Source organism: Mustela putorius, unplaced genomic scaffold (assembly GCF_011764305.1).
Source record: "Mustela putorius furo isolate JIRA1106 unplaced genomic scaffold, ASM1176430v1.1 tig00003974_pilon_pilon_pilon, whole genome shotgun sequence".
In the NCBI taxonomy this organism is placed as follows: domain Eukaryota; kingdom Metazoa; phylum Chordata; class Mammalia; order Carnivora; family Mustelidae; genus Mustela; species Mustela putorius.
The window spans coordinates 359,462-383,529 of record NW_025422117.1 but is presented as its reverse complement, the minus strand read 5'-3'; the positions used below and the strand labels follow the sequence as shown (position 1 = coordinate 383,529).

The following is a 24,068-nucleotide window of genomic DNA, read 5'->3' as shown; positions in this document are numbered from 1 at the left end:
ATTCATTAATTCTCTCTTTAGACATGTAAAAGTCATCCAATGAATTTTTAATTTGGGTTACTGTATCACTCAGTTTCAAAAGTTCTACTTTAAAAAAATCAGATATGCACTTTTTATAGTTTTCTGTTCCCTGCAATTGTTTTCAAGCTTGTCTTTTATTTCTTTAAATATCGTACACACAGTTGTTTCAGAGTCAATAATTCTAATACAGAGAGTGTGTATGTGTCTGCTTTCTGTTGTTTCTGCTGGTTTTCTCTGTTTTTGGATAGAATCTTATTCCAGATATACAGATGTTTCTGCCAAACGCCTGCACAACCTCTTCAATCTGGAACTAGTCTAGTGCAAATTCAAGGTTCAGGGGTTTCCTGGATACTTGCACAAAACAAATTTGGGTTAAAAGACTGGGAATAATTTACTAGGGTTCATCTTTACCCTGAAACTATAGCCAGCTTATTGCCGAGAGGGTCTTCTAACAGACTACCCACTTTATATGGCTGTAGGGTTTTACTTTCTGTCCCAATCACCCTGCAAATTAAATCAAAAGTTCAGGTGTACCAGGATGGACAAATGTTCTCAGGACAAGAGAGGCTTCTGTGCTTGCTTACTTCACTAGGCTCTTATTTTCCTTTTAATTTTGGTTTTGTATTTCCTTGTTATCCTTATTATTTTGTTACTGCTTTTGTCATTTTTGTCATTGCTTTTAAGATGTTTCAAAAACATCACTTACCATCACTTTTTCATTTCAGGGCTAACTTTTCAACCTGTATTCCTGATCTCATCTCTAGGGCCTAATTTGTAACACTACCTGGCTATGGACACAGTAGATCTAACAGACACATCCTAACTTAGAAAAAGTTGTTCCATTTCTTCTATTTTCAAACTTTCTGCCTTCCCTTCATGAACTTAATCTTCTTCTTCCTTTCATGCCAGAGTTCCAATATAACTTTTTGGGTAGTAAAATTGTGAAATTAGTTGTAAAATAATATTAATCAATTAAGAGTAAAAAAAGATAATTCTTAATACTAAGAACAAAATAGCAAGAGCTTCTGCCTCACACACTTGTACTTCCAGTATTTTGCTCTTGAAGCTGTTTATCACAACAATGACATCTCCCTGGTCTGGCTCAGAGTCAGTTCCTTCATGCCTAAAAGCAGAAAAACATGTAGATGTCCACAATCAGCTCCAGAAAAGACATGTAATTATGATGGTATAAATAACAGAATAAATTCATTTTGTGAAAAATATAAACCTAACATCACTGTGTTTATATATTTGTTGTTTTCTGCAGTTAATATATAACACACTATAATTTTCAGAATTACCCAGTTTTAACCTAGTACAAATTAAAATTGTATAAAAGTAATTCATGAAATTGAATATTGCCTAACCACTAAGCAATCCCAAATTAATGCTTATCTTTGCTGCTATATACCAAGATTACAAAAGTCAAATCTATCATATGTCTTTGATATATTACAGTAATTAATATGAAATGCTTTTGAGACTTTAAAATAAGTTGTTATATATCATAATTGAAGGAATTATATACTGTCCAACAACTTTTCAATATTCAGCAGTCATTTTCAAACACCAAAATTTGAAGTGTATGTTAAACCTGTAAGACCGAAAATGTGTCTAAATGGTCACCTGCATCACTTGAATATTTATATTTTATATTATAATGTAGTTCATTGTCTAATTTTCAGAACTGCATAAACAAATCAAATATGACAGCTCTGACTGTCATGATACCCTTCTATGTAAAGGAAAATACATAAAATACTGTTCAAAACATTTACGATAAAGTTGAATATTGTCAAAGAGGGAATGCAATCAGAGGTCAAATTAGTAGGTACTTTGATGTTAGTCAGATTCATAACACACACTGAACACTTTCCTAAAATGAAGATCGGAGGGGTTATAGGACTATGCTGACTAACACATGCCTTTGACTCCCTCTTTCTCCCAATTCCCCAGCTGGAGCGGTTAAACCAAAGTAGAAGGCACAGCCACTCCCACCAATTACCACTAGGAAACGGAAAGGGTTCCAACTTACGTACTAGAAATGGCAAATTTCTTAAACTGTTCAAGAGCTTCCAGTCATAAATGTTACTCAAGGACAGCAGCAACTTTAGCCATTGAATCCATTGTCCAGTGAGAGCGGGGTAGGGCCCGGTCACACACATTGTAGTGAAACCACACAAGATCTAAAGCAAACTCCTTCCATCCAACCAGATGGTAGAGGTAGTAGCGAGGAAGACTCTTACTCTATTTCAGGCATCATTTCAAGCACTTTAGAGATGTTGGCTCATTTGACCCATACAATCGCCCTCTGAGGCAAGTAAAATTATTATCCTAGATCCCAACAGCCCAGGTAGTCTGGATCTTCCCAACTGCACTATTTGATCTTTCTAAGTAAAGCTCAGAAACTAAAACTCATTGCACACGTAAGTACAGTCACAACTTAGATGAAGAGAATAAGCTAATCAAGCAAGCAGAGGACAAGGACTTCACTTAGAATTACTGCCAGAAAAAAGGGGAGAATTCAAATAATTTTACATACTCAATGAGATGTGAGAGAAGATCGTATCTCAGTAAAAGCTATTTACCAAAATGAAAGGATTCACTACATCTCAGGAAGTATTATTATTATTTTTTAAAAAGGACGCATACCTGTTTTTCTGGAAATTCTAAATAGAAAAAATAATTCAAAGTTTTGGAGAGAAAAAATAAACCACCCTGCCTCTCAATTCTTAGCCAAAACATTAAAAACCTAATTTGCACATGAAAAATTTTGAAGTGGTTTATATCACTCACCCAACTATTTGATAAATATCTTCAGATTTCCCTTCACGTAATTTCAGTATCCAAGCACCTGGGTTCGCTTTTAATTGAAAATATCCCTTTCAGAATGAGAAAAATATGTTATAGGACTAAAACATCCAACTGTTCAAAAGTGATTCTACATGAACAACTCAAGAGAGTGTTAACTAACTGGACTGAATAAATTCTATACATGAATTCCAAAAAGGAGATTTGCCAATATCATGAAAGTATGATTCCCTCCATTTTTATTACCTTATTTAAGGATTCAATTTTGTTTTCTGGGAGCTGTTCAGCAACAGCAGGATGAAATCGATTTCCTTATTATCACGAGAACTTAAGAGGATTTCACCAAAACATGTAATTAAATACAGTAAATTAAGTATTTCTAATACTTACGAGATTGGCCATCACTATTGTATCAACCAGAACAGGTTTATTTTTTGTGCCAAGTGTAAACTGCAGGCCCCGAGGAGGCTGTTCTGTCATTGTATCGAAGCAATGTCCTTCCAGTAGCAGATACTCTAGTTCATATTCTGCTGTAACAGTTCTCTCAATCTATGGGAAAACAGGTCATTGCTTTTGGTATTAGTAACTCTCATAATTCAAATTTTGTAATAAATAAGTGGAACTCTTTTAATATTGGCCAATATATTGTGGGGGCAACATCAAGTCTTTTATATGAGTGACTTAATAGTTGAGTCAATTTCTTAAAGACCAAAACTCATAATAAGTTTTTTTTTTTTAATTTCCTGCGACATCAGCTCTACGCAAGCCTCGTGATCTGTGCACCAGAATCACAGGCAGGAAGAGCTCATGGAGTTGTAGTATTTGAAGATCTCTTCAAGGCAGAGTGAGATGGGAAATCCCTCAGAGAATCTGCTTCATTGGCCGTCACCCCAGAGCCCCTTCCAATCTGGCAAGAAAGCCAACTTATCATCATCCATCACCTCTCTTGTAATTAAAATAAAAAAAAAATGTTTGCACTCAAAATAGAACATGCTCATCAAAATAATTTGCAAATAAAAAATGTGGAAAAGAGGAAAAGCAGCAATCACTTGGACTAAACATTCCTGTACAATCAACACACTGATTTCTTTTTCTCTTTTCCATAAATATTTTTCTAAGAAAGTATAACCTGCTTTTTCATTAAATACAGCTTTCTGTGAACATGTCCCTGTCTCTACAAACACCCTTTTAAATGGCTGGGCATTCCAATTGTTTCAGATTTTCCTCTACTGCAAATGTTAGAATATTTTAGGGATAACACCTTTTCTCTACTTCATAGGAAAAACACAAGCAAACAGGAGAATAAATCAAATGGTAAGTAATTTTTACATAATTTGGTAATTTTGTTGAGCAGGTAAGACAGTAATGCTATCTATAGCTTATTCCATTATGGGCTCCTGACACTTTAAATGTGTTTAGGATATAAAGTATTTGAAAATATTCTATACTGTATAGCTGCTTTTCTTTGTAATCACCACAGAAACAATGTTAACACTTGTGTGTAGCATTCCTCTTTAAGTCCAGTTCTTAAGAACAAGAAAGAAGTACCTTCTTTGACAACAGTGCTTGTTTCAACTTTAGTTGGGTTCTGAATCAGCTGTTGAACTCTAGTAATGAGCTTCACCGACCTGTGTCCCCAGCGCTCACAGCATCACGCACGGATGGAAACATTCACATGGGATAGTTTCAGAATGTGAGAATATTTATTACAAGTGAGAAAAAAGCTGTAGAGCTCTTCTAGCTCATTCCTTCATTTTACAGATAAGGGAAATGTACCCCACAGTGGGTGTGAAGCTTAAATATTTTTCTTCATGAGATATTAGGGCAGAGTTCAAGTATGTTCAATCAGGTTGTGACTAAAAAAACCTTTATTTCATATTAATGTGAAACTTTCTCTCATCCCTAGAGTTGTAGAACAGACATCATTTCTGTGGACTGACTCAAACCACAACACCAAAAATAGCTAATTCAGTTTTCAAAGAGTTTTTTTCTAGTGAAAATATTTTAAGTTTATTGATAATTTCATAAAGGTAATTTGTTAAATCCATTCCTATTCTCAAGGTTTATTTTTAGCAAGGATGGGAATTTGTGATTTTTTTGTGATGTTTACATCTCCTTTACATATTACCTGTTCTAAATATTACCTGTTGATAGGAGACATGGATTTAATACCTTTCAAATAGAACTTTGGGTGCATATTAATATTTTTAATAGAAGTATTTATTGTATTGTTATGTGGTTAAATTGTACAGAAATTAGTTTCTTCCTTTAAAAGAAGTGTAAGTTTAATTATAAAGATCATCATTTCGGTTTACAATTATCTATGGCACTAAAATAGGAATTCTTTAACAATTACATTGGCAGTGGGCTTCTAGATTATGGCTGACCCTCGAACAGCACAGATTTGAACTACAGAGACCTAATATCTGTGGGGGTTTTTTTGAAACAGTACAGTACTATAAATGTATTTTCTCTTCTTTGTAAGAATTTTTATGGTTTCTCCAGCTCACTTAAAGAATTTAAAAAATTAGGAATTTACTAAGAGTACAATATGTAATATATAAAACAAAAAAGACTACTGATTGACTGCTTATGTTATTAGTAAGGCTTCTTGTCAACAGCAGGCTATCAGTAGTCAAGTTTTGGGGAAGACAAAAGTTATACATGAGTTTTCGACTACTGTGGGGGAGGGGTCAGTGGCCCTGGCCCCCATGTTGTTCAAGATTCGACCATACTGCATTTCAGAAGCAGCTAATAAAGTTTTCTGTGACTTCCTTTTTAGTACAGCCACATCCCCTTGTCCTTCAACAACCTTTTATTCCTCACTCCCTCCTCCCTGGTAAACATCCACGAGTACTTCAGGTGTTTTGAGATCTTTCAGATCTAGGCTGTGATGGAACACAACCGAGGGGTACCTGGACGCGGTCCTCACGACAAGCTCAGCGAAGAACCACCTCTGAACTCCAGGTGGAAGGGCTCATCTCCCTCTAGCCACTTCTGTCCCCCTTAATTATGGCATTGATGCCAGTTGTGCCATAAACCATGTGAACAAAGTCCTGGTAAGGGAGAGTTTTTCTCCATCACATTTTTTAGGTGTTGATGTGATGTCCAGGGATTGGACGCACCAAGGGAGGACTTGCCTGAGAGTGTGTCACAAACCTCTCATACTGAGCCTCAGTTTTTCAGCGTGCACCTTCCTTTGGACCTACAAAGCCTTATTTCTACCCCAACAAGTGTCTCCACTTGGTTCATTCCTGGTCTTCCAGGACCATGGCGGTAATATTCTAAGTATGTACAGAACATAGTGGAAGAGAAGAGCCTTGGAAGTAGTTAACTTTGCAGCTGTGAGAACTTGCAATTTCCTTCCATTTATTCATATGATCTATGCAGACAGAAAGAATTCTCTATGGTCTTCTAAAATAAACAGAAGTATTGTTCATTTACAGAGCTTCTAGGGGCGCCTGGTGAGCTCAGGTGGTAAAGCACCCAACTCCTGATCTTGGGGTTGCGGGCTTGGGCTCCACGCTGGGCGTAAAGACCACTTCAATAAATAGTGAGCTTCTAAAAAGACACCCAGTACCTGTTCCCTACAGCAAACAATGGTCAGTTCATCTCCATTAACTGCTTAATAGCTGCCGAAATTTTCACCACAGACTCAATCTAAATCTTTTCTAAGCTATGTTAACTCTCCCACCACAAACTTTTTACATTTGGGTGGAATCTGTACATCTCTTTGACTGGTATAGGCCACTGAACTCTCTGAATGAGGGATCCAGGAGGTCCTTTAAGGGAGTCGGCTGATTTAAGAGAAAATAGGACTTTTTACTTTTTGCCAAATTCCTTTCTGAATTTTCCCTCCTGGATTTTATTACTTTTCTGCCTTCCTATTCTTTTTCTTTTTTTTTTTTTTTAAAGACTATATTTATTTATTTGACAGAGAGAGAGATCACAAGTAGGCAGAGAGTCAGGCAGAGAGAGAGAGAGGGAAGCAGGTTCCCCGCTGAGCAGAAAGCCTGATGTGGGGCTCGATCCCAGGACCCTGAGACCATGATCTGAGCTGAAGGCAGAGGCTTTAACCCACTGAGCCACCCAGGCACCTCTGCCTTCCTATTCTTTCCCTGGATGTGCAGGGCTCATGTCTGGCGATGGCTACGGCTGAGTTTTAGGTCCTTCTCTGCAGCGGGTGGCTGTGTTCCACCCAAGGGACAAGAAACCACACAGTCTACTCCAGTGTCTCAGAAGAAACATGCCTTAAAGGAGAATCTTTAGACAAAGTGAGTGCATGAGAAACAAACCCGGGGAGTAATCTCAACCAAATCAGCAGCAGTAAATGTTTGTACCTCGGTAGGTCAAGGCAGAAAGAGGCACGAAGAGGACACTGAGGAGGAGGGCCTTGGTCTCTCTTCTGATCTCTCTAGGTGAGCTCTTCTAAAATGCTTCTGTTGTTTGGGGTTTCTGAATACAGTGTTTTGAAAGACTTGTATTTTAAAACAGCCTTCTCCCCCTTTTAGGGCAGTGGGCTGAATGCAGCAGGCAGGGTAGAGAAGGCCCCTCATTTCTTGGCAGAGGATCATCAGGCAGGAATGGAGATGGAGGGAGGAAATGATGGAAGGGGGTAGGGTGGAGGGAGGGGTAGGGATGGGAGGGAGATGGGGTAGGGGTGGAGCGGGTAGGGGTGAAGGGGAGTGGGGGTGGGGATGGAGTGCAGTGGGGTAGAGGGCGGGTAGGGAGAGCAGGGGGTTGGGAAGCGGTGCGCAGCCTCCAGCTTTGAGGGAGCCCCGTTCCCTGCCTTCTCCCTGGCTGGGCTGCTTCCCCTGGCCATGAGCTGCAGCGCAAAACAAAGCTTAAGATGCAACTGCTCTTTTCAGAGTTAAAAACCAAATTTCAGGGCAAAACAGGGTATTTCTGGTGTTGTCCTAAGCTGCTGTGGTTCCGGCTCCGTATTCTCTACATTGTCCATCTTAGAGGAGTGCCTGAGAACCCGGGGCCGCAGCCACAAAGCCAGCAAGAGCATCTAGGAACCTGGGAAATTCGACAGGCTGAATTTGGAAGTCCGAGAAACTCAAAAATCAAAGGGAAGACCAGATCAGGAGCTAGAGCCATAAGGAAGCCAATTCTGGGAGCAGCCGCAGCATGACCTCGCGCTGGCTGCGGTTACAGGGGCTAATAATCAACCCCATTCCTCTCTCCTGACAGAACTTGACGAGACCACTTACATCCTTGAGGTGAATGTTGTCAAGGTCACAGTTGCTGTGTACTGTTTCAACCAACCAGCCTTCGGGAGTAATCATGTTGAGGGTGAGAAGGGGAGCTTCAGGGATATCCACGAATGTCGCCACGGGTCCAGTAATGCCATCAGCCACCAACACCAGCTCTGGCTCCAGAACAAAACGATAGAAGCTGTCAAGAGAACATAAATAAAAATACGGACGGTGACCAAAATTCAGATTTCTTCTGTTTAAAATATTTATAAAAATTGAAAATGGCTTAAAAAACATGACCAAAAGTCTCAAGTTAAAAAAAAAAAAACCAAAACTAAAACATAGTATACTGGAAGAGTTAATGCCTGGAAATGGCAGACAGTTCCCTAAGATTACATATGCCCTTGGTGATTGTTTCTTAACGCACATGATTAGATTACCATATACTGACTCAGGTCGGTTCTGCTAGTTCCTGATCTGTATTTGCTCACTAATCCTTCAGATTTGAGCATGGTCCACTTTCCAGCCATTTTACTGGATCTTAGCAGCACTCATCATAGGAAGAGAAATGATAACCAGAAAGCAATTAAACTCAAGCAAATTAGAATTCTGGTAAAAGTTCAGTTAAATAATGCTAAAGACTGGCAGAAATAAAATAACTTCTTTGGGAGCATATCTTGTTCAAGTTACTAAAGTGTTAAGTAAAATATTAAAATGAAGATTAAAAAACAAAAAACAAAAAACCCCAGACAGGACTGAGTTGAAGCCAGCAGCTTATTAACAGAGCTCTAGTGTATTTTGCTCTTATCGCCCAGTTAGGAATTAGCTCTGTTATTAAGAATCATGACTTCCGCTATTTGGAGACAGCAGTCAAGGGGTCGGCTGCGCTGGAGTTAGCTCCGGGCTGGGCTGGGAGGGAACCCACTTCCAGGCCAGTATGGCTCCCCTTCAGGGCCACTGGAAAAAGGACTGCGGCTGATCACTGGTGGCTGGCAGCAGACTGCCGTCCGGTCCCTGCCACAGGGCCCCCTCCATGTCGCTGGGTCAGAGAAGCACGGGAGAGCAAGACATGGAGAATGCGCAACCCACAAGCCGCAGTCTTTGATAACCTAGTTAGTTGCCCAAGAAACTTTCCATTACAGTGGCCACGTGCATTCCGTGAGAAGCGAATCACTAGCAGCGGCCCAAGCTCTAGGAGCAGCCGCAGAGCGGATGAACCCCAGGACACCATGATCACTGGCAGCCGTGTCCGACGCTGCCGACTGCAGGCAGCGGAGTGGAGGAGACACGCGCCAGAGAACGCGTGGACGAAACGAGTACTTGGGATCGCCCAGTGCGGCGGAAATGCCATTGAGTCCGCTGCTGCGACAGCCAAATCTGTGACTTAGTGAAAACAATCTGGCAGCAGAGAGGAAGGTCAAGGCAAGCTGCAGGGGGAGGTACAGTGCAGGGGGGAGCAGTGTGTGTTTGCGTGCGTGCGTATGAGGAATCTGCGAAGAATCTGAGAAGAGAAAGAACGCAGAAGAGGAGGAAAAGTCAGGGCTCCCGGGGAGAGGAAACGAAGAGAGCAGTTTATTTCTCTTTTTAAGTTGAGTAAACTCAGGAAGGAACGGGCTGGCAGAGAGGTTAAAGATACGGAGCAAAGGGACTGTGTGATAAAGGCAGGCTCCAGAACACGTGGGAAGCAGGGGCTCCAGCAGAAAGAGAGGGCTGGCAAGAGGAGAGGGAGCACCCCCTTCCGCTGCCCCAGTGGGAACAAGCTGGGGGTTTTGGAGGGGATGGGGATGGGGGCATGGGGGAGCCTGCTGGTGGGTCCTAAGGAGGGCGCGGACTGCATGGAGCACTGGGTGTGGTGCATAAACAATGAATGCTGGAACACTGAAAAAATAAAATGGAACAAAAAAGAGATAAACATTTAGAAAGAGAAAAGAAAAAGTAAAGGGCTGGGGACCAGTGGTTATCTCGTTTGCTTGGCAGATGCTACCGAGCCAATAATGCTCCTCTGAGCTGCCAGTTCCAAACCCGTTTCACAGTGTTTGTGCCGCGCAGCCTCATTAGCCACTCGAAGCCTTAAGGGTCACACCACGTTAGAGAGGTCAAATTCTTTCCTTCCTACCAGACTGCGCTTGCTTATGTTCAATATTCTTCCTCTTTATTATATAACCCAAAGCTTTATGGAGATACTATAGAGAGCTCTACTTGTATGACTAAAACTTCTCTACTCACAGAGCTAACCGACCTCTCAGTTAGTGGCTAAAATAAGATGACAGCTTTTGTTTGGGTTTGAGACATGATATAATCTCAAATACAAGAGATAAATGAGAAGTCAGAGAACAACGTGCATAAGACATGACGACAGGAGTCTCAGGAAAGGAGCGAACGTTCCCTATACTTTCATCTAAATTCCTGACATTTCTCATTTTATTGCTTTCCAAATATTACAAATATTCGCATGTTTAAAATATCTGCTCAAGGCAATAATCTGTTATGTTTCCCAATGATAACAAATACAATTTAACAAGTAAACAAGGGATTAGGTGAATGCAACTTTCTTGTCTTGTGTTTGCATATATTCTTTCAGAGCTACATAATTACGCTATACAAAGAAAAGCACATTAGCAAGCCTTTTTTCTGTCCCATGACACCTGAAGGATACTGTATATTCCTCTCAGTAAGAGTGGCTCAAAATGATAGTGATTCTGATCCTGAAAGAGGAGGAAGGGTCTATTTCTGTCCCTACTTGAGAGACAATGTTATTTCAACCGTACAGTATTAATGTGGAATGTCGGCTTACAATAAGCATTTTCTAAATTAATGAAATAGTATTTTATACTATTTACATCCCAATACTTCCAAATAATGAGATGATATCCTAAAGATCATTTTGATAATTCAGCTCTGAAGTATTGAAAATATAGCTAAACAGGGACGCCTGGAGGGCTCAGTCGGTTAAACATCTTTGTTCGGCTCAGGTCATGTTCCCAGGATCCTGGGATTGAGCCCTGCATTGGGCTCCCTGCTCAACACAGGAGTCGACTCCTTCTGCCTGCTCCCTCCCTCTGCCCATGCCCAGCTCTCCCAAATACATCAAATCTTTACAAACAAAAAAAGGAAATTACAGCTAAATAAAAAATGGTTTGATTCAACTTTATTTTCCTCTTGTGTATTTCCAAATAGGTATTCCTAGATCACATTTCCAAAAATACCCACCGACAAACAGCAGTCCTTGTAAATTCTACAATGAGACTGGATCAATTTTACTGCTTAGGTTATTTTAATTTTATATCAGTTAAGGTTAATAAATTATCTTTGATCTTCCGGTCTATTTCAATTAAGCATCTTATAAAGAAAAAAACCAGACCCAGTAACTATGGTCCTTTATTTATTTATTTTGTCTTAGCATTTACAAAGCTTTTGAAATGAAATGACATTTGCTTAGACTCACCTCTTTAAAGGGGCTTCTGAAAGCTTACCCCTACAGTTCATGAACAATTTTATCTTCATGTTGATAATCTTGCCAAGTACCTGTTTGGAAAAAATTTCCCATATTTGATATTAAGTAATCTTTTTTCTAACATTTATTAGGCATTTACTATGTACTAGGCACTGCATTCGCACCTGAGATTCATTATCTCATGTGATCCTCACAACAGCCTTCACAGGTTGATACTTTTACAGCTGAGACACAGAGAGATGTGGTAATTTGCCCCAGATCACACAGCAAGTCATGGCAGAGGTCAGATTTGAATCCAAACAGCTAATTTCATGGCTCAAGGGTTACACTGCCTCCCTTTGCCTGATGTGACTTTCTTTCATGGTATCCACATTTCTAAATTTTGGACAAGTGAAGTAATTGCTAGAAGCATGATGTGCAAACAGAGTGACGGCCTCCCAGCAACAATGGCGAGTCCATTCGGAATTCCATCCACATGGTAGAGATGTAGGAAGTTCCTGGCTAGATACGGGTGAAAGACTCTCTTTTTATTTCCCCGGGGACATATGACACAGGAGGACTATTACTTTTGGTAGTCGCTATCTCTAGGAAGGCAAGTCAACACAGATTTGAAAGATATTAGACAACAAAGGATATAGGTAAAGAGAGGGGGAAAAACAGGTGCATGGAACAGAACGGATGCAGGCTTGAGGAGGACTTAGAATAGACAAAGGCTTGACGAGCACTGATTCGCATTCTATCACTCTTCATACCTGCTATGACGGAGGTTGCCAAGCCACTGTTTTTGCCAAGTGTTAAATGAGACACTATCCAGTTTTTTCAATAAATTCATTTATGTTTTATATCACAGATTTTTTTATAGTAAGAAATAATAAATTATGTGAGGTGCTGAGGTGCTCAGAAAGAATGTTATTATTTTCAATCACGTAACCTGGGATCCAATCCCATATTTTATTTCATTATTATTATTTTTTTTAAAGATTTTTTTATTTGAAAGAGAGAGCAAGCGAGAGTGAGCACAAGCAGGGTGAGGAGCAGAGGGAGGAGCAGGGTCCCTGCTGAGGAGGGAGCCCGATATGGGACCCGATCCTGGAACCCCGGGATCATGAACCAAGCTGAAGGCAGACGCTTAACTAACTGAGCCACCAAGGCATCCTCAATCCTGTATTTTATATTTCTGTATAATCTCATATTCTTATTCCTAAATTCTATCCTTACATAAAAACTTCAGAGGTAAGCAATGTTTTTTTCTGAGTAACGACTCCGTGGAAACAGGGTATGTGTACACTGTAATGTATTGATCTAGCTCCACTCCTTACAGGTATGATTACTGATTGCTGTTTTCTTAAGAATAATCTGAATAGTGTGTCTCCAGAAGTTCAAGTGTGAAGGTGTACAAATGGTAAAAGAAAGAACAGGGGTAAGTAAACCAACTATGGAACTGTTCGCCCTGGTTATACACTGAATAAGTAGACTGGCAAAGACTTTCCAAAATTATTTGTCCAAACAATTGTAAGAGCTATTGATAATCCCTTTGTCCATCATGACTTGGTAGGGCAAACTCATTTGAGAGAAACTGCAGGTTGAAATTCCGCCAGCATGTCTACCTGTATGACCCAGCTTGATCCCTCCCATCGTCCAGCAAACTTAATGCCTAATTATTTTTGCCTGTTTCCAAAAGTGAGCCCAACTGTCAGAGGACAAATGGTTTTCACTTCTGAGAATGTTTTTTTAAATGTATCTTTAAAAAAAGCATGGAGCAATTTCAAATAGGAGTACCCCACAATTTTGAACATCACTAGAAGAAATATATAGATTTCCAGCATAACGAGCTTTTGTGATTTACCCACCAAAAGCTGCATCACAATATGAACATCACAAGGTTTCAGTATAATGAAAAGGCACATAATGTCCTTTCAGAGTCGGCTAGCTCCCCTCAGCGTTCCTTCTCTCTGCTTTCTCAATGAATGAACATTCACTCAGCTTTATGCCCAGGGTCCCCCCACACAACCCCCCGTGTCTGGGTGCAGCCACATGATTGGTTATGTTCTAGCCCGTGACATGGAACCAGATGGATATACCCTTGTGCCCTCCTGCCTGCTCGCAGAAACACCGAGGTGACGTGGAGGAGCCTAGCAAGTGATCTCAGATCACAAGACAAGAGGACCTTCCTGAGGATGACTGAGCCACCAGACAAAAGTCACCTGTGTCCTCACGCTGTGGAGCTGCCTTTACTCCAGGTGGCTCACGTGTGGACTGTGAGATGAGAAATAAATTCCAGTCTTGAAGCTACCGTTCCTGTGGCCAGACTTCCTGAACACAGCCTTCACTCACTGTTCAGCTATCGTTACTTATTAGATCACTGGCTTCTCCAGAAGCCATTCTTTAGAACTGGAGACAGGAAGAGGGGAATGAGGCAGCCGCCATGTTGTGGTGCACTCACATGATCTCTTCTTTTTGTGTGTGAGGAGAAAAAGGGATCTCTCTCCCTTCCTCTTCTGTGAGGCTATAAATCCTATTGGATTAGGACCCATGCCATAAAACCTCATTTAACTTTATTTACCCTCTAAAAAGCCCTGTTTCCAAATATGGTCACAGTAGGGTTTAGGACTTCCAACATACCACTTTCAGGGGAAGCAGAAGACAATAATTAAGCCCACACCAACACCTAACTTTGGCACTGCCATAACACCCCTGGCATAGCTCTACCATTTCATTTTCTACATTGAAATATGACATGCTAATTAAAACCTGCACGGAATAAAGCATTAAGAGCACAAATACCTAAAAACAGACCTGAAATATTAATTATAAATTTCAAAATGAAAGTACATAATAAAATGACATATAAAATATACAATAAAAATATATTATCTTACAATCAATAACTGGGCCATCTTCTGTGCTTCTCTTGTTAATGGATCAACAATAGCAATGACATCAAAGAACATGTCATTCTCTTCAGGATTGATTGTTATAATGCTAGGAAAACAGAAAATAAGAGGAAAGATGATCAGTTAAATTTATTTAATTATCTAATAAGTCTTAATCTCAGCTATATACATTCCTTAAAAAAAAAAGATTTTATTTATTTATTTGACAGGCAGAGATCACAAGTAGGCAGAGAGGCAGGCAGAGAGAGAGAAGGAAGCAGGCTCCCGGTTGAGCAGAGAACCCGATGCTTGGCTTGATCCTAGGACCCTGAGATCATGACCTGAGCCAAAGGCAGAGGCTTAACCCACTGAGACACCCACCCAGGTGCCCCCCCCTTTTAAAGTAATCTCTACACCCAACATGGGGCTTGAACTTACAACCCTGAGACCAAGAGTCACATGCTTCACTGAGCCAGCCAGGCACACCTGAGCTATATGCATTCTTATTAATTGCTTTCTTTCTCACTGGATTAAAAAAAATCCTGATTACTTCACAGATGAAAATGCAAATTTTTAATTCCAAGTTTTTATTTTAATTCTAGTTAATTAACATACAATGCAACTACTAGTTTCAAGTACAGAACTGAGTGATTCCACACTTCGATACAACACCCAGTGCTCATCACAGCAAGTGCCCTCCTTAATGTCCATCACCTGTTTAACCCATCCTCCACCCACCTCCACTCTGGAAACTGTCAGTGTGTTCTCTATAATTTGGTCTGTTTCTTGGTTTGCCTCTTTTTTTTCCCTCCATGCTATTTTCATCTGTTTCTTAAATTCCACATAAGAGTGAAATCATATAGTATCTGTCTTTCTCTGAGTGCTTTATTTCACTTAGCATAACACCCTCTACCTCCAACCACATCACATCTTTGCAAATGGCAAGATTTCATTCTTTCTGGTGCCTGAAAAATATTCCTGTGTGTGTGTGTGTGTGTGTGTCAAATCAAATCAAAACTACAATAAGATACCACCTCACACCTGGCAGAATGGCTAAAATTTACAGCATGGGAAACAACAGATATTGGTAAGGATGCAAAGAAGCCCTCTTACACGGTGGGAAGGCAAGCTGGTGCAGCCACTCTGGAAAACGCAAATTTATTTATTTATTTAAAGATTTTATTTATTTATTTGAGAGAGAGAAAGAGAGATCACAAATAGGCATAGGCAGAGAGGCAGGCAGAGGGGGAAAGCAGGCTCTCTGCCCAGCAGAGAGCCCGATATGGGACTTGATCCCAGGACCTTGAGATCATGACCTGAGCTGAAGTCAGAGGCTTTAACCCACTGAGCCACCCAGGCACCCTGGAAAATGCAAATTTAAAAGCCTACTGCTTGTGTTCAATAAATTACAAAACTGGAAAGAATAAGAGAAAGTTAAAGTAAGATTCTATGAATGAGTGATTTTTAAAAACTCTTCAAAGAACAATAGTATTAGAGTGAAAACTAATTTTAAGCCCTTCCCCCCACTTAAGTTCTCATGGGTCATACAATATTAAAAAATAAAGCCCAGGTAAGTTTTGTGTTAGCTGCATGTATTTTCTCAGACTTGAGAATAAAATAACTGTTCAGTAGTTTTATTAAACCTAGTATCAAAAAAATCCCAACATATAATAGGAAAGTTCGGGGGAAAAAAAGCTCACATTTATCATACTTAGTTTTACCCCAGTCCCCCTCTCCTGACCTCCTCCCCTCAGTCTTCTTCCTCGTGTCTTTCACTGAACTAAATTCTAAGTTAGAGGATACACTAATCTTTAGTGATGTTGGGAAAATTAGTAAAAGCATAGAAAAGGCCAATGGAAAATAATAAATTCTATATTTACTATAATCAAAGTTAAAAGTATATATTTGAGGGACGCCTGGGTGGCTCAGTTGGTTAAGCAGCTGCCTTCGGCTCAGGTCATGATCCCAGCGTCCTGGGATCGAGTCCCACATTGGGCTCCTTGCTCAGCAGGGAGCCTGCTTCTCCCTCTGCCTCTGCCTGCCATTCTGTCTGCCTGTGCTCGCTCTCTCCCCCTCTCTCTCTCTCTGATAAATAAATAAAATCTTTAAAAAAAAAAAAAAAAAAAAAGTATATATTTGACTAAAAGTACAGAATATTCCAACTGAATTACTTTTTAACACTGTAATACAGGAAGCCAGTTTTTCAAGATGTATGAATTAAATATCTTACATATTACAAGGGAAAAAGATTTCTAAATCAAAATGGATACCCGTAAAATTACAGGGACATTAGTCTTCTTTGGTGCAGGAAGACTATAAATATCTAGACTTTTTGCAGTGAGGGGGTTAATTTCTCAGCAATAAAAACTAACGTAAAAGTCACTCCAAATATGGGTCCTCTGAGAAAGAAACAGAAGACATTTTATTTTCTATGTAGTTGACATGATTTGATTTAGTTAAAATAGGAGTGACAGCATCGGACAACAGATCCTGCTACGTGACTACCGCTAGACGTAAGGGTTACAAATCAGATGTTGTAAAATTAAAGGGCCTATTCTCAATGGTTAATGACTTCAGTTATCCTGGTGAAAATTTTACAAATTACTGTCATATTTGCAGCATTATTCAAAACCGGGCATATTCTATATGCTTTATGAGATGCTCTGGTGGCCAAAGTAGGCAGGCATCTGTTTACTCCAATGATTGCCAATGCTGTGAGGTCGCATGTATCAGAACCTCATCGCGCCCATCATCTACCTCTCTGTGCATTGGTGGAGACTCAGGACAATTTTCTGAGCAGACTCCTGAGCCTATCAGGAGGTACTGCATTGACTCAACTGAAAATGGAAGTAGGAGGTCTCTTTCCTCACACAATATCAACAAAAAGATGCTAACTCTACCCACACCACCCTTTTAAGGCAATGGATTTGTATTCAATTTGTCAAGAAACTATTGCTACACTTCATGCCATTACCCAGGAAGAATAACGTCAAATACGCAGATAGTCAATAACTATTAAAAGCTTAAGTCAGAGAAAGACATGAAGGGCAGCTTGAAGTACATGCAGTCTGTCAAGTCTTAGAGAGAAACTAAGGACATTTCGAACCAGCCACAGCAATGGGAAGCTGCCACTCAGCCAATATCCCATCCATTCCATGCAGAGTTGTTTTACTGAATTAAATGATCAGTTTTTATATAAAGACAGGTCGAACCACCTACTTTAAAGATGTTGTTGAAAACATTTTGTCTCCTGTAGTATTCCCTCTGTGAAGATTTCTCAGAGAAATTTCTGTGTCCTCTCTCTCTTCTAAAAAGTTATATTTCACCTATACAACTCATTTATTCTCTTTTGTGAACTCTGTGAACTGTGTACACTGAAAAACTCACCGTTAAGTTTGGGATGTGTCTTGGCAGGCACAAAGGCCAGCCACCCCTCTGACAGCGCCCTTTCCTTCCTGCCTGCCCTGGGAGCTCCAAGCTCTAGTATCAACAACCTTAGAGCGGCTGCTTCATTAACTCCCAAAACTGTATAAGGGCAAACCCTCCAGCAATTCCTTTATAAATCTGTTTTCATCTGCACATCCCCACGCATGTACACGGGTGCAAGCAAGCATGCACACTCACACACACTCTCTCACACACATACACACACACCAGCAGCATCTCTGCGGTGCTGAGCCCTGACCCAACAGCCCAGCGTTGCTAATGTGCTTCTCTCCACTTTTCCTACGATTCCAACACAAATCAAACAAAGTCATTCTTCATGAATACCTTCAACTGGGTTATGGCTAAGTTTTGCTGGTCTGTGTCCTACTTTTAAGGTGGGTATTCACCTGTCTCCTCCCAGATTAATGTGAGCTGATTTTGTGGTTTTTCAGGTCCAGTCTTCTCTGATTTTCAAGTTTCGTTATTTGTCTAACAAATACACACATATTTCACATAACAGCTGCAAGGCATTAATTATCTATTATATTCAAGGCAGTAGGTCTGAGTCTCATAAAACCCCTGTAGGGTGGGAATCAACACTATATTTTATCGATTAAGAAACTGAAGCAATGAGAGGTCCCGGAGCTATGGTAACGGATTCAAAAACTGGGTGTTTTGGATAAGAAAGCTCATGCTATACCATACAACCCATGCTGATCGAGATAAACATATCAACCTGGGTAAACACAGAAAAAAAGGCTGAAGGCCTAAATTACACTCAAAGCTCAGAAAATGGCAAATGACGGACTCTGCGAGTTTCAGGAGGCAGGCGTTAGATGAGGATGTATACTGTATAAACAGAGGCACGCCAATACATACAGGCCACATGCCCATTTATATTTATAGTAATGCCCCAGAGATAACAGAAGAAATTGGGGGAACTGTAAACCACTGTCACAAAGTCGCATCATACTCTTCCATCTTTGTAAAAGAAGGCAGTAGGCTTAAAAGCAGCAGATGCATTGACAGATGTGACAGGTAAAGAAAGTAAGTCGAGACCACCCAACAATAAAACTATAAAAGATCAACGTATCAGACATTTAACATGGGCATAAGTTCCAAACGTATCAAAATTCCCAAGTATAATATAGCATCATGAACAGTCTAGTGACTAATGTTTACAATGACGGTTTTGAGCAATCTGTGTTAAATTATTTCAGCACGTCGTATGCAGGAGTCAAAGAAATTTATAAGAATTCCGGGGCGCCTGGGTGGTTAAGTGGGTTAAGCCTCTGTCTTCAGCTCAGGTCATCATATTCTCAGGGTCCTGGGATCGAGCCCCGCATCGGGTTCACTGCTCAGCGGGGAGCCTGCTGCCCCCCATCCTCTTCCTGCCTCTCTGCCTACTTGTGATCTCTCTCTCTCTCTCTCTGTCAAATTAAAAAATAATAATAATAACAACAAATTATCCTTAAGAAGAATTCCAGCAGATGTGTTTAAAAATAAAAGTACTGAAACTCAGTTATCTGAGAACAGTAACACTTCCTTTCGAACTAGAAGTGCTACTTTCTTTAGAAAGTAATCTTCGCTGAGTTTACTCCTGCGTGTGTGTGAAGACCTCTCTAAAGACAGACGTCCTGCGGCTGAAGCCAGTGTCACCGCTGGAGGTACACACGGACAGCCTGAGACGGCATCTGCCATAAAACCAGCCGGCTTACAAGAAAGTGCCAGCCACTGCGAGTCTGGGCTAAACCATTTGTCTCAATTGAGTTTTATAGGAGCAATGATTAGAAAAAAGATCATATAATAAAGCATGCTTATAGTTTAATTATTTGATGTCTATCTTTTCCCCAATTCTGTGTGGTCCTTAATTAAAAACAACAGAAAAGGTTCTCTTCTGGGGACACAGAAAATTGTATGTATGTAGACAGAGCTTGGTGAATTTCATTTCGACTATCTTAGAGGAACCGTGTAATATAGTGAAATTACGCACTAGTTTATTACCCCGAAACAGTATTTCTCTGAGGGCTGCTTTCGGAAATCTAATCTTCACGAAATAATAAATTTTTAACCAAAAAGTTTTCCATGGATAAATAAGTTGCACCACTGCTAATTAACCAAAACCGAATTTTTCTTTCACCTTTAAGCAGATCCTATTTCCTAACTGTTAATATACTGATGCGTACTGGAAATCTTCTCCTACTCCCAAGAATGCAGTGTTCTCTAAAGTTACTTACTTGACCAGAGAATAGTTTTCCTCTCAGAATACATGTGTCAATATCTCAGGGTAGCGTTCCACTGAACACATCTTGGACACTATCTTATACATGTCTACATTTTATTATTTATTTATTCATTTAAGTAATCTCTACACCCAGTGTGGGACTTGAACTCCTAATCCTGCGATCAAGAGTCACTTGCTCTTCTGACTGAACCAGTCAGGTGCCCCCGTGTCTACATTTTATTAATCAGAATTCTTTAGTAACCGAGTCTTCTATACACTGAGAATATAAACATATTATTTATATATAATGATAATCCCAAGATACTACAAAAATCCCAAATGATCTTGAACAAGAAAGATAATTAAACAAATTATACTAGATAGAATTCACTTGAAGCTTCAGATCCTTACACATCATCCTTTATTTGCTAGAATATATAATTAACCAGAATTTATTTTCCTAATCTCATCAAACACATTTCTTCTCTAAGAATTTTTAATTCTACTTTAAATTTTGCTGTACGTTAAATACAAATGGAAACCATAACTGAGTATGGGACACAGTGACAGAAAAAAGGCAGACATTATTATGTTCTTACCTGTGATTCTCTCTCAGAAATGTGATATCATGGCGAGAGGCAAGTTTAGGCAAAGAAGAAAGAAGGGCATCAACTTTCATAACAAGGTCACTCATGCTATAAAAACACGACAATGTGTGAGTTTTTCAAAGAAGAAAGGTCCACATTTCATGTCATAAATGCTCTGAGCAACAGAGATTTAATTTAAAATAAATCCAATAGATAAGCTTTATGTAAGTAACTTTTCTTCCAAACTTGTTAGTAATTTGTCAGTTTAAAGTAAGATGACTGTTGCTTTAAAAACCACCCTGCTTTTCCTTATCATTGATAAAATCTTTAAACACTTCTAAGTGGTGTTCTCAGTAGTGTCTGTAGCATATGGTGAATCATTCAATTCAAGGAAATATTTGCTAAGTGCTGGTTATGTGTCCAAGCAATGGGGCCCACATAGGAAAGAAAAAGCAGGAAGAACCACAAAGGGGGGGAGCATTAAATATAATTAAGAAGTCCAGACTTCTATGTTCACAAATTAGTTTGAAAATTAATTAAAACTGTATAAGACAAATACATAGATTAAATATAACCAAATTTGAAAAACCATGATGGAGGAAATGTATTATATGTTCATTGATACACTGGGACAGAAAATGTTGGCTGAATTTTAAGACAAGTTTTTGGAAAGAAGAGGAAAAAGAAAAGAAAGAATAAGCACTTCCATTTTATAAAGAAATTTAGATTCTGAGTAGGTTGAGAACCTGTGTCTACTCTATCATTTTTTACTGGACTACCAGGTTCTGACATGTAGGACTCTGCTTAATGGCCACTTAATAAACATGTATAATAATAAACATATAATAACATAATAATATACATAAGTTTTCTACTTGAGAATAACTGGATATTATCTCTTTACTGTAGAAAAGCCCTTACTTCATGACTTTATTTATAATTTTCTATGTGAACATCATTTCCTAACTGATGAATTACTTCCTAAATGACAGAGTAAGTAAAGGACATCTATTCATCTGGATCAGAATTCTGTACTCAAGAGAAGAATCAGAACTTTGAGTTCTGGCAAGAACCACCTCAAAGCCTAGCTGTGTGCTACAAGACACTGGGGAACCCTGAAGTAAAGAACAGAAAAAGATGTAACAGAAAAACAACCCAAAAGGACACTGATCTGGCTAAAATATAAGATGCCACGGACTTTACAACAAAATAATTATTAGGAAAGGAGTAATTTATATAATGACAAAAGGAACAATTCACTAGACATGTAAGACTTCTGAATCAAGGTATACATGACTACAGCTCAAAATACTCAAAACAAAAATTGACAAAGTTATAAGAATTAAATGATTGATCCATGATTCTAGCAGTGTTTCCATGAACTTCTTTTAGTAACTGACAGATAAAACAAGGTACTCAGTATTTCGATGGCTGGAAAAAACCTAGCATGCTCAATATAATAGACATGTATAAAATCCTCCTCACAATTAGAGAATATCCCTTTAAAAAAATGAAGCATGGGACAATGAAAAGAATGAACCTTGTCTCACAAAATTCAGAGAAATAAATAATATATAACTGATATTCACAAACCATGGTCTCTAATCACAGTTCAAAACAAACTGGAAATCATTTCTATGCTGTGCCATTTAAAAATCTGAAGCACATCTTATTCATTTATTTATTCAATAAATATTTACTAGATGCCTAACAAGATCTAGGTATAATTCTATATAAAGAAGATAAAAACAATAAAATCGACCATGGATTTGCTTTGATGAAGCCAAGAATTATAAATATTTCAAAACATTAAAAAAAAATAAACAAATGTTAAAAAAAACACAGAAATTTGAACATACTAGCACTGAATCATAATGAAATATATTTTAAAATGTATGTGATACGACTAAATAAGTGTAAGAGATGCTTTAAGCTGGTAACTTAAGGATATGTAAGGGAGAAAAAGTGATATTAATAAGCTATGAATTCAACTTGAGAAGTTTATAAAACAGAATAGATTAAAAAGAAATAAAAAGAACTGAAACTGATAAAAAAAAATACAATTAGGAGCTTGGCATGTCCTAAGTCCATATATATGAAAAGTAAAAAAGTAAATCAGTAAAGTAAGTCTAATAAAATAGACAAATCTTTGACTAAATTAAGCAAACTAAATCAAGAGAAAAGCCAACGTAAATGAGAAGTTTAAAAGCTGGATGCTAGGGAACAAAGCTGTTAAAATTCACAAATGACACGAGAGTCTAATAGTAGACAAAATGTTACAAAAATTGGGAGTTGAGCAAGAAAGATCAATATAGAACGTAATATTGTTCCTGTAATTTAGCATTAAACAATTTGAAAATGCAGTTTAAAGTACACCATTTACAATATGAACTAAAAGCATAAAGTGTAAGGGAATAAATAAAAAAATATGTGTAAGACCTCATGGGACATAAGTGAAAGCTTCACTGAAGGACCCACAAGGAACACTAAGTGTGTCTAACCATCTACCTATGTATTCTCATATATATTTTTCTATATAAATCATATACCACAATTATATACCATAATCATCAGTTATATACCTATATTATTTTATATATTATATTATATACACGACTGTATATATAAAATGTATTATACATTTATATAGCTATACACAAGCAATATATGACTATATGTAATAGATGGGTAATTTAATATTATAAAATGATGGCAATTCTCCTTAAACTATCTATAAATTCAAAGAAATTCCCATAAAAATTCCAGGAATTTTTTTTTAAAGGAACTTGCTATCTTGGTCCTAATCGTATTTATACAGAAAAACAAGTAGCAAAAAACAGTTAACACAATTTTGAAGAAAAGGCAGAATCTCTCCTATCTAGTATCAAAATTCGTTATAGAGCTGTGTTAACTGGAGTGTGGGACTGGCACAAGACAGTACACTACTGGAACAGAATAAAGAGCCAAGAAGAACTGCAAATATCATTCAGTAAAAAAATGAAACTGTAAAAGTTCTAGTAGAAAATAAAGGAGAATATCTTTATGAATTTAGACTAGCGAAAATTCTTCTACATTGTGTACACACACACACACACACGTTCACATGCAGAGCACGGACAAGCTGTGAAGGAAAAAAACCTGATAATATTTTCATATTGAAATAAAAAACATCTATGTATCTGGTAAAAAATCACAATAAAAAATTAAACAGTCATGTCACCAACTGTGATAGAATACATGAGGCACATATAATTGATGGGTATTAGTATAGAGAATCACAGAAAATATTTAGACATCATTAAAAGAAGAAAATAACCCGACAGAGAGCTAAGCAACACATGTGTGGTTTTTTTTTTTTTAACGTGTGGGTTTTTTACAGAAAAGTAAACATGAGTGAAAATAAACGTATGAAAAGACACTCAACTTTACTTAAAGTCAAAGAAATGCAAATTAAAAAAAGACACAATTTCA

At 38.6% G+C, this 24,068-nt stretch overlaps 1 protein-coding gene across 3 annotated transcripts in view; it reads right to left on the bottom strand.

The window, feature by feature from the left end:
• The window catches only part of UGGT2 (UDP-glucose glycoprotein glucosyltransferase 2), a 186,357-nt gene that overhangs the window by 34,308 nt on the left and 127,981 nt on the right, over positions 1–24,068 (bottom strand). For all 3 annotated transcript variants that reach the window (XM_045070885.1, XM_004746131.3, XM_045070886.1), the window contains exons 24-30: positions 20,610–20,705; positions 14,367–14,469; positions 11,479–11,558; positions 8,049–8,232; positions 3,223–3,381; positions 2,818–2,903; positions 1,060–1,144 (exon numbers count right to left, since the gene is read on the bottom strand). In XM_045070885.1, the coding sequence (XP_044926820.1) occupies positions 1,060–1,144; positions 2,818–2,903; positions 3,223–3,381; positions 8,049–8,232; positions 11,479–11,558; positions 14,367–14,469; positions 20,610–20,705 (793 nt within the window). The remainder of the gene's footprint in view (positions 1–1,059; positions 1,145–2,817; positions 2,904–3,222; positions 3,382–8,048; positions 8,233–11,478; positions 11,559–14,366; positions 14,470–20,609; positions 20,706–24,068) is intronic.